Source organism: Varroa jacobsoni, unplaced genomic scaffold, assembly GCF_002532875.2.
Source record: "Varroa jacobsoni isolate VJ856 unplaced genomic scaffold, vjacob_1.0 scaffold_808, whole genome shotgun sequence".
NCBI lineage: Eukaryota > Metazoa > Arthropoda > Arachnida > Mesostigmata > Varroidae > Varroa > Varroa jacobsoni.
In genome coordinates this window covers 106561-118673 of record NW_019213710.1, presented here as the reverse complement: position 1 = coordinate 118673, position 12113 = coordinate 106561, and the positions used below count along the sequence as shown (strand labels likewise).

General features: G+C 38.1%; 1 protein-coding gene across 4 annotated transcripts in view; it reads left to right on the top strand.

Annotated features, from left to right (window-relative positions):
* Window positions 1-2244, top strand: part of LOC111263982 (uncharacterized) — a 29870-nt gene extending 27626 nt beyond the window's left edge. For all 4 annotated transcript variants that reach the window (XM_022839538.2, XM_022839537.2, XM_022839535.2 and 1 more), the window contains one exon: window positions 411-2244. In XM_022839538.2, coding sequence (XP_022695273.1) covers window positions 411-703 — 293 coding nt within the window. In that variant the 3' untranslated portion in view covers window positions 704-2244. The remainder of the gene's footprint in view (window positions 1-410) is intronic.
* Window positions 2245-12113: the final 9869 nt, after the last annotated feature.

The window sequence follows — 12113 nt, the reverse complement described above, 5'->3', positions numbered from 1 at the left end:
CCTCAAGAGTTTTCATATATATATATATATATATATATATATATATATATATATATATATATATATCCACCTCAAAAATTAAGATACGACAGCAAAAACGGCAGATGCGTAATGCCCATATGCAGTGTCGTAATAATAATAGTAATAAAGTGTAATAAGGAGATAAGGCGCACCAGTTTTTTTAATTTAAAGGATAGCCAGCATCTCCGGAAAACAACTATAAAATATAGTACAGTGCGGGAAAATCTGGGTATCATAAAAGTGCTTTCATACGCCTTTATGTAAAAGTTCTTGCATTATTCAAGGTCACTATGTAACTACGCCACAAGGCACGGAAGCTTTTCATTGTTTATCTATTTGTTGATTACTCTGCTAGTTACATATTACTGCTTTGTTGAATAATATTCCAGATGCGTTGTGGGAATTAGCCGAATTGGAAGAAGAAAATGCTTGCCTTGACGTACAGGCGTCGGCTAGAATGGTGGTTATTGATCAACTTCTCGACCTTCATACCGAGAGAACGCGTGATCTCGACACCTACTTTCGTGGCGTACAAATGTCGGTAAAGGGAATTCGGCACAAAAAGCGTTCACCGTCAATACAACAACCACGGGGAAAGTTTGTTACGCCGAGCGACAAGGGTGAAGAAACACCTAGTGAAAATTCGCTATCCAAACCGGAACAGACCATCAAAACGAGCTAAATATTCTAGGTATTTGTCTTCATTCGAAAGTTATGTACAGCACCGATACGATTACTGATGACAGAAGCATTAGACCGTTAGTTAGTCGTACAGATAGATAATGTTTGTTAATTGAAATTTTAGTCTCGGTGATAGCTTAGTGGGTTCGAAGTCGAGCATAGACACCATTTCTTTTGTACTGGGAGTTAGTCGCGTGATGGAATATCTATATATAATGGCGATGCCGGACGTAAAACTAAAGACACAGAAAGCTTTGAGCCTGGGGTTAATGGGCTTGAATGCCTCTCTGCACAGTGATAAAATTCAAAAGCGTGCAAAAAATACATACGCCTGCAAGAGGAGTAAAACCTAATGGAAATGAATTTGTAAGAATGAAACCTATTTTATACACATTTATACTTTTGCTATGGAAAATCAAATGCTGCAATAAGATGGACTTTTTCAATTGTGTTTCTGAATCATATTTGGCACGATAAATAATCATAAAGGATAGGCTCAGTGATACACCGGCATACAAACTTTTAATTCTTGAGTCTGAACAATCCTTCGAATGGGAATGTTCCTACAAATAACACCGCTTTCTGCTTCTTAGACTCACTTGGCAATTGCTTAATAGGGCAGTATAAGCTAAACGATTCGGCAGAGTAACAACTATCATTTTTAACTAATTTACGAATTATTATTGATTGTATCCGGATTCACGGTCCAGACACACTTGATTGAGTCTGATCAAAAGTCAAACTTTTTAAAAAATATTGAGCTTTTGGTATCATCTCGTTTTGCATTTGTTGTCTACCGTATTGTATTGGATTCGAACAGCGCAGCTACTGCAACGCTTAAGACCATTATTGGAAATCTTTACGAAAATTTGATTCTTACGCCTTCCTTTCTAACTCACATAAACTAATGCTAAAGCGATTTCAATTAATTTACTACAAATGTGTATTATTTCGCATTCGAGCGAAAGCGTATAAACTTAGTGTTTGTATTGCATTTTGAAGAGGGGAAAAAGCCTTATTTTTTTAAGATGAAAAGAACCTAATCATGTTACAGCCAGTACATACGAGCTTTTTAACTTTTTTAAAAAAGAAAAGACGCTAGGAACCTATGGTAAACAAGCTTATAAATTAAGTGCCTGAATAAGCGTTTTTCTGTAAAAGATCCAATACGAAGATCGTCATTCTTTCTGAGGGGATCCGTTGTCAGTACGTATCAAGCTGTCCTCCACAGGTGCCGCTTTTTTGCTGTGAATACAGTACGCACAAATAAACAGCACAGTACAAGCCTTACGTCGGCCAATGGCCATCCAGTAAAATGGAGTAGGGCATTTAAACGTGTGCATAAGGCAACGTCCGTCGTTAGATGTGTTATACGAATCACACAATTCGTATGATGTGTTATATCTTCTTAGCCGCCGACGTACCTATCGGACGGCTCCTATGAACAAGGAACTTTTTTTTTAGTTAACTCATCAAGAGGAATAGGTACTAAATAGCGTAGGCAATAAATCGACTGAGTGATTTAAAACGAAGCAAAGACTATCATGAAATAGAGTTTAATGTGTTTAATGTTTGAATTTACGTAAACTGTAAAAAAACATAGGTAAACATGTGAGTGACGAAAGGCACAAGAATTGTTTCGAAATTCTTATTCTCATTATGATTCCTGCAGTATGAAATAGTTACTTGCTGTAACAGTACACGTTACCGTACATTGTACCACGTAACTTATAATCAAGTGCCTTACACGTCGTAGATAGCTGCCCGATAACGAATAAGCCGTTCATGATAGTAGTGGCAGCGGTCGTATTTGGATAGGTACCGCTTCAAGGTTGCGTCAGACTAATCGCATTTCATTAAAATACTCGAAGGATAAGGCAAACTTGTTTCTATAGATGACTTTCTAGGCCCTTGTCTTATAGAAGTAGAAGTTCTAGGATGGTAAAGCACGTCTCCAAAAGACGTTGCAGGAAGCGTCCCTTTATCAGGATAGGACCTAGGCTACGTTTTAGTAATAATTAAATATTATACTGTCTCGTTCAGCTCGTATCAGTTCAGAAGTGAGATCGTGGGCTCGTGTGTGGAAGTTTCGTACTGCTCCTCCTGGGGCTTCGGCGCGATCACGACGCATTTTATTTTCCGTTTCACAGACCTGAAAGCGACAGGCTTCATCAGAAAATCACATTGGGCATATTTGGACGGCAGATGGGCATGCACGATACCATGGTCCAGTCAAGCGCATAATTCGAGCGAGTAAACTAGGCCTTCTCGCGTAGTCCCCGCAGTTCGTTTTAAGATATGCTGGCTGAAGTGGGTTACAAAGTAACTTTTGGAGTTTTTACAAACAACAGATCTTTCAACTTGGCCATTACTTTGAGAGCGGAGCGGCGTTGAACGTATATAACAAGATCTCCATAGCAAACAGAGTGTTTTTTTGAATATTCTCAATGTGAACTGCGTGCCGCTGTCAACACAGGAATAAGTACCTTTGGATTTTCACGCCCTGCAAATGTAGATGTTAGTTTTGTGTAGTCGATGCTGGTGTACCTGTTCGCAGCGGACTCGCTTCAGACCAACTTCAATTATATAGCACAATAAAATCGGTATTGTAAATTACTTTATGGCTTATTAGGTTCAAATCATTTTCTTTAACTGTTTTTAATGGGGCTCTTCGGATAGCAGATGATAAAGCTTATTCGGTGTCTTCAGCCACCACAAAGGCCAAAACAAGCAGAAACAAGCTAATCGTTTCATTATTACGATACCTGTGTATCCTCTTTGAAGTATCTTTAGCGAATCGAAACCCAGTACCTGTGAGCAATGACGGTGATTCCATCCAAGAGAAAAATAGTTCTTAACTTTATGAGAACTCCACAAGACGTGCCAGTTTTTGATATTATGCCAGGCCAATAATTACTTTCACAAAGTCTATATCAGGTTATCGTCTTAAATCAAGTCCCGTCGCTTTTACAATGCAAAAAGGGAAAAACCTGAAATATAGTTGATTCATGGATCGTCACTTTCATTACATAATTCGAACTCGCTATATCTCTTGTGTTGTAGTACGTTGTTTATCTTGCATACCTGCAAACTAACAATACTTGATATTGTCATCTACGGAATAACACTTTTGGGAACCCCTTTTGCATTGAGCACTTTGGCCATACAGTGACGATGGCAGCTCCTTAACTCAGCTGAAATCTGTTCCTATAGGAGGATCGGACACGATGAGTACTGCATGCAGCGTGATAGTCCTGATATCTGTGAGCCTCCATCACACAACGATACATCTACACGTTAGATACGTAAGCTTGTAGGGTGTGAATAATTGATTGAATATGTATTAGAGCGTACTCTAGTCAATCACCCATACTATCTGGGAGCGTGCCCACGTTGAACAGAGGGCTTCCAAGAAGAGTTCGTCATACTGCGCGAAAAACGCTATGACTCCAGAGAACTAATAGCATTTCGCAATCGAAAATAATAATACCACTGGCAACAGAAGCAGACCTTCGTTAGTTTTGCTGAAATGAATATATTTGTCGCAGGTCCGCTTCAGGATAGCACCGTAAAAGAGGCAAGTCGTGAGACTGATGTATGAAACTCTTATCGATATTTGCATTTGTCGCGAGTGTGCATGGAGATAATATGTGATACAATTATCCGCTGAGTAAATTTAAAAGTTATCCCGTTTTCTAACAAAGTTCACCTCTCGCCGCTATGATAAGCGAACCTTTTATGTTGCTGGCTGATAACACAGCTGAATAATACATGAGCGGCTGTCGTATGATTAGCATTTCAGCCTGAGTTAAAACTGCCGCGAGTCCTCGAAAATGTATGCCGTTTATTTCTAGAATTTTTCGAAGCACACCCTTCACGACTTAAACAAGTTGTTTGTGCTAGGGACCGGAACCCATAAGGGCCGCACCTGTTTGCTGTCGATATTTCCAACGCATTATCTGGCAATAAATCTGAACAACTAAAGCTATAATTCGTATGTAGTTAGATACTGTGCTAACTCTATGATTGCAGAAATAAATAATACAATATAAAGGTTCCATTTTTTCATCCCTATCGACAAACGTCAAGCAAAACCTAGAAAATAAATTGTTGAACACGTGATATGGGCGGCTTACTCAAGCCACGGGCTAGGAATTGGCGGTAATCATTTGGCTGAATCTTATGCAAACTTCATACATCTAGTGTTACGATAGTCGATTATGAAGTCCTACTTAACTATAACAGATGCTTATCACTGCAAGCGACTGACAGCACGAACTTTATTTTGAGCCAAAAATTAATAAATGCGCTTTATGATCTAATTTTTACCGAATACGTAAGGGTGAAACATTGTGACTGCAAAAATGACTTCCAGCATTTTCTTAAAGCTGGGAAAATCGTCTCTTGTTAGAATTGCACAGGCAATAGCTTGCGTTACAAATGCGACGTAAGCTTCAAGGCCATATTCACTTACGTCTGCAGGTACCGTAATTGGTGAAGCTTGATTGTTCTAAGTACGCAGTATACCTTGTTCCATTCATATTTCTATTCTGGTCAATTCCTCTAACAGATACTCCTCAGCTGCTCATGTCTGGAATAAAAGAGCCATCACGAAATCACGGCAAAAAATTATCTGACCCAAGTGACGTTCTGGTGGATGTTGTGTTTCAACAGTTGCAGTTATGCTATCAGAAATGTATTCTACATAATCGATAACAACAAAATTTAGATATCAAATTTATTTTGTTTAAAAATTAACGCTCACAACATCTGATTATATATCCAAAATACCTTAACCTCTCCTCAATTTGTAGTGTGTACTGAAGATGACAGTTGTATTCCAGTACATTTCAAATGTCCTTTTTTCAGACTCGTTTCTGGTAAAAAAAAATAATAGACAGATCTTGTTGTGGGCTTTCCTATACCGTCTAAAGGAGCGCTATAGCAGAACGCTGTAAATTTTTAAAAGTTATATTGCAGTTTTCTTCAAGGCTCCTTACGGCAAAGGTATGTAACTACACGTGTTCTCCTTTACTCGTATATTATTTCTACATATCCACGAAAGATATTTTAACTGGTCAGATTTTATAGCTTTTATCTCAGCCGTATCAAGCTTGCGACCATGGAATACGGTGTGATCATCGAATCTCATATTTAGATATTCGTCACGTTGGCACCACAGGTACTGACACGTATACCAACGTGTGAATAAAAATACTTGAAGTCCAAACATCTCTTAATATTTTGATAGTTTTCTGATAACTTACTCCAAGGTTTTCTATAGAAAGGTAAACGCAGAAAATCTTTAAGGGGCTGCTGCGTCTACTTTGGAAAGTAATAACCCTGCCTGTGTTTGACAATCTACATCGTTGGTAAGTATATCTTCAAAACGCTGGCACCGTACATGAAGTGTTAATCTGCTTCGTGGCAGAAGACATGCTAATGAAAGCCTTCAACCAAGTTTTATCATTTTTATAGGGGCTTATTATTGTGTGAAGTTCGTAAGCCGTTGTTCACCTGTTATGTAACTTCGTTCGAGGTAGTGTGCTTTGCTCATCAAAAAGCTTCAATTGTTGTACCTTGCTCCGCATTATCACTATTAGGTTTTGTTATCCGTTATAATTACTGCTACCGAAGTCAACCAGTGTACTTCTTGCTACTACTATACCGGAATATTCTATATGGACGCTTCGGTACACTTATATGTCTGCGCTGGAACCCAGCACGCCAAGATGCCACGAACATAGACCGCCTCTGGTACCGATAGCGGCAGGTGAAAGCACGTTTAGGGCAAACGAAGTCTACTGTACTAGACTTCCAGGACGACGTAAGAGTACTAACAACGCCCCCCAAAAAGCTGCAGAATAGCGCTGCATAGACTTAAGGTCGCTGCCACGTTGTAAATACGTCAGCTGCTAGTGAACGCAAAAAATACACAGCCGTATCTTGGGAAAGATATCCAGGTAACACTACCGATGGTAAAGATAGCGCAACAAATGCTAATAATATTGACAAATTGATATATATATATATATATATGTCGAATAGGTCGCGGTAAGCAGATTGTTCGCAATACACAGCATAACTGTTGTGTAGTTTTTTAGCACTTAAAAACGGAGACCGGCAATTGGTCTTTGCAGAATAGAACACTTCATTAAACGCAACACCTCACAATATGTTGAGCTACTTACTTTCTGTGCCAAGAATAAAAAAAAATCAGTTCGAGACGTGTCAGAGCCAACAAGCGGTGTTCTTACTATCGCAGTAATTCCCGCTAGTTGAGATTGGTATCCTAGGCCAGATTTAGACAAGTTGCGTGTTCGAATGCCGAAATCCGTGTGGGGTCGCGGCCAATTTTAATCTGAGTCACATACTATAATCAGGTAAGTTACTCTGAAATAAATAAAAGCGAATTACGACGGGACACAATGGACGCGAAAACCTATTTTGCGGCTCAATTTACTGAAAATGCGAGCACTACGCGGGTAACATGCAAAGGCCTGCTGAAGAACAGTAAGATACTTATCATAATAGAAGAAGTTTACAAATGACCTAAAAACACATATGTAAAAATCGTATGATAAAGGCATCAAGCGCGTGCATCTTAGAGCTCTCCTGGTATTTATCCAGAGATACCTACTCTGCCCAGGAGATGTGACAAAGAAATCGTTCAATAACCTCGTCCAGAAAATTTCAAACTAACTATCACTTCAATTACTGTAGTATTTTTAATGCAAAATGAATGAATCCGATAGATCGGTACCCTGTTCTTTTGAAACTGTGCAAATATTTTGATTAACTAGACGAAGAATCATGCGTATGTGTAGCGTACTCTGCCATTCAAGCCTATCTTTAATAGTACTTAATCATAGCTGAACCAATGGAATATGGATTCATCTGTTCGACATGGAAAACCTAAAGCATCGAATCTATTCGAGCTTTGCATAATCTTTTTTTCAGAATAATATATATATATCTCTCTCCACTCAGGTGCGCGTGTTCTCAGAGAATTTGAAACTGAAATTTTTTGAGCAAATTGCGTCAGGTGAATACGTTTCATAGGCATAATCCGTCTCGTTACTTTTCCGATGGTCATTTTTGCGTCAAAACTCATTCGGAATGGAAGGTTTGCTCCAATTCAAAAACGCTTCCAAGCGATTCTTTGTTAATTTTTATTGTCTTCAAGCGATAAAGATATTTCAGATTAACTTTGAAGAAATACGAGGTATCGAAAAGTGTTTACTACCTACCGTTTGTGTATTGCGAGGTTAGCCTTGACGTAAAATTCAAAAGCAGTAACTCCCGATTGCTCTAGGGAAGAAGGCTTTGTCGAATGGCAGTTAACGCACCAGTAGAATATCACTTCTGGAAGAGATATCTCAGGTAGAAATTGTTGACAATATTTGCCTATATTATATTTTGTAATTATTTCACATTCCCTCTAAACAGGTTGGCGGGACAGCAGACACGGGCATTGGAGGAATTTCTCGTGAAGCGCTCCGACAATCTGCTTCTAACAAGTGCTATTGTTAGAAAGTCATTAGATAACGTTGCTGATGGCGATTACCTTTTTATGATATATAGTTTGCATGAGGAGGATATTAGAGCCACATGATGGGGCAGTGGAAGCTCGAAGTTGCTAGCCAATGGATTTATCAAGAGAATAAAGCCTTGTAGTGACAATATTAGGCCAAAATAATCATTTGGAAGACCACAAATCGCGTTGACCAATAACTCGACAGTTCCCAGCGAACAGCAGATTCAAACAAAGTTTCTGCACCCCCCCCCGTCCCCCCTCCCCCTGGAATACCCCCTACAGCGTCAGAAATTCATTGTACTATTAGCACTGGTAATGACTATTCGCATAGGAATAAATGTCCCACTTAAGTACCTAAATGTCAGCATAGACGAAGGCTGCAGCTAGCTCCTTCTCTAAAATGGAATATTGCATAATTTTGGGAATCTTGCTTCTGCCTTACAACTAATATGGTAATGTAAAAGATAATGGTTGCATCTGATAAATAACATACCAGTACTAATAATACTTGCTTGCTTCTTATGTCTAGATTGTCTATGCAAATTAGTTTAATGAGTCACAAATATATGGCGTCTACGACTGTTACTTCAGGAGACACAAACATGAAGTTTTTTGTACTTTATTGTTTATTGCTACTAACATACTGTATTACACATGTTGTCTTTGTTATATCGTTACTATAAATTGGCTGTATCGCATGTATGTACGTAAAATTGCATGTAGGCTGTATGCGAAATGCAATAGCCCCAGTATTGAAAGGGGAGCATTTTGTGAAATTATATCATGTCTATAAAATATATCACTAGACTTTTAAAGTGAATTTGGATGTGGATAGAGTGTGAGATCTTGAATACGATAGGAAAGCTGGAGCTTATTGTAACTTCGGTTGACATATGGAGCTGCGTAAAGCTACGTAGCGTAAATAACCAAATGAGTCTTACGGCTATTCTCGACGACACCCGCTATTGAGAAATTAAAATTTGGTAATCACTTACCCTATTTTCCGAGGTTACTACACATTTTGTGTGACTAGTAATCTCTTCTTCTTAAAACATAAAAACCTTCTTTCTAATGGCACGGTAAGCTTCCACGGATCTACCGCCCCAGAGCAAAATGAACTTTATGCAGAGGTCGAGACGCTAATGCTAACTTTTCAGCAAAAATAGATAGCGCGTCATCAGTTGCTTATGGCGCGTTTTGTGATGCTCTGGAAAGCCTAGATGTACTATATTTACACAGCTGCCTTGACTTTTTTTCTGTACTTAACAAGTAGGTCTCTATTTACAACTGAAGATGTTTTCGGCTCGATATTACTGTTCTACATGACTATTCTGACCGCCCAGATGCTGTTCGAAAACTAGAGCAGCCGCTTTGTCAGTTTGGATTCATTAGAGGCGTTGAATTGGTTCAACACGTTAAGGTCGGTTGACAATTTTCACTATGTCATAGGAAAGCTGCGAGTGTTTTTATCACGAGCCTAATCCTCTGTACTCAGGGCTAAAAATTGTAATGGGTGTGATGCAATGGCAAAGTGTTTAGTTTGATGCCTATTCAAAGCTTTAACTCTGAAATACCTCGCAGAAGCACAAAATAATACTACATATATTTCGGGAGACCAAAAATTTATTCAAGGGGAGGCAACATAAATTACTGTCATTTTAACGGAGACCTGCTAATAAAATTGTATATGTTCTGAAGCCAGTACCGCACAGTTGCTCTGCATTTTACAGCACAAGCTATTTTAGTTACAAACTTCAATGAAGCTAGCCTACGAATCGGGTATGAATACATATTTCTAACTTAAAATGATCAACTAGATTTGACAGACAGTGACAGGTCCCTAATTTAGGTGCTGTGCCATTAAACTAGGTTAGGTCGATGTGAAGCTCTTTGAAAAAACACAAGAAGTCTCCGAAGTATACCTTGGATTCTATGTATGGACGTTGTTAGTGGTAAGTTTATATTGATAGAGGGGTGAAGTAAAGAAATAACCTTTTTCAGAACCATCATGCACAGGAACGAAGCACTTGAATAAACAAGAAAAACAAGGCTTAAATAAAAGCATCAGGAAGTACAGAACACAGAACAATAGTAAAGAAAATAAAGCACTTACGTCCTTTCCGTCCAATGCGGAATATACAGTAGACGGTTCTAGACCTGAGGACCAGTAACGAGAATAATAGCGGCTTAATACACGTTGTTATATTCTAGCTATGGGAGTACGGCTTTCTTTGTTTGCGAACAGGTGAATGATTTCCATACTCGAATTCTATCGAATAGACGAGAAGGAATAATTCCGGCTGTTCCACTTATGTGTTAAAATTTGTAGAACTAACCATAGAATTATATTGATTTGTTTAGAGGTTACCTGTTTAGAGTTAAATATTTTATTACTTAGATTAACAGTTTTTCATTGAATGGCTGCATCTTGTGCAGACTAGACACTTTATTCAAAACACTCTTCAGTATTTTACTATGTTATGACTTTTTTCATATTATAAAAGTGAGGGGTAATATGTACACATTCTGTATTTATGTAAAATATTTTAATTTAATAATATCTCTCTATATATTTTCGATAATTTCTATTATTGCATACTTATTAACATAATTCAAAATATTCTTAAATTTGCTTAAATAATGAAAGAACATACATTGATTGTGTGACTGTGTCGAACCGATTCTTGTCATTGTTCTCTTTTTCAAAATTTCAAGGCAGTTGCTAGCCTCAATGATTAAGCTGATCTTGGTAGTTTTCCCATCTGCCTATAGGAATTTCGCTCGTTTGTTGCAAACAAAGGAATTGTTCCCTCAATAGGAGCGGAGAAATAAAGTATACTTTCCCCGTTAATAGTGTACCTCTGCAATATGGCCCACTTGTTTTTTGTAGCTCAAACAAGTACACGCATCGAATAAAAATCTTCATGTGATCAGGCGCACCTCACCAGGAGCGATTCCATCTATGACGATTAGGCTAGATGGATGAAGATTGTCTGCCTTTTAAGTTGCAAAGAATGGAAAATCACGTTCCATGTAGTAATGAACGCAAAACGATGTCTTTAACAAATTTTTATCGTTCAGCTATTCGCACTCGAAACCGCCAAAATTAACGTAATCTATCTAGTAGAGGACTAAATGTAACATACTATATGCATGTATAGTTATAGCAACTCTAATGTATCTTTTTTTTAAATTAAGCATTATTTTTTAGATGCTGTTAGACTTTCGTTAGACACAATCCAATATTAACTTTACCTTGTCTTCATGTAAATTTGAATTTTTCACACAAGTTTATAAGAATGTCTCTTTACTAAACAACATTGTTTTCCCTAATTATTCCATATTTGACCAATGCTAATTTTAGTTTTAGCAGGGCACCCTTTTCATTGCACCAAGTGGCACGCTTGGCATCTTTCTTTATCCATTAGGGACTGGATAATCAATAACCGATGGAAAAAATAATATGCCATATAGTACCTCACGTCAGTACTAACATCTCGCGATGTAACCCAGCTTTTCGCAGGTTTTGACCAGAGGCTGAGGTGGACCCAGATTTATTGTAAGTAATTTCTCGGATGACCACGATAGCGATATTCTAAAATTGAGATCGGGAATAATTAATTATACAAGAAGCAGAGTCTGAAGGGAATCCTTCTAGGCCATGTCAGCAGGCGGACATTTCAGCTGTCACAATTGGGTGTTTACCAAATCGCCACGCGTTCTGCGATTCTGCAAAGCAACACTTTAATTATTAGTATATGTAATTACGAGTAACGTCATGCTAGATACTAGTACCGCTTAATCTGTATTGCTAATGTATTTTAGCCTAAAATCTAAATTTTGCTTTCGGAGCTTTTAAAAGCTTTAGATTGTA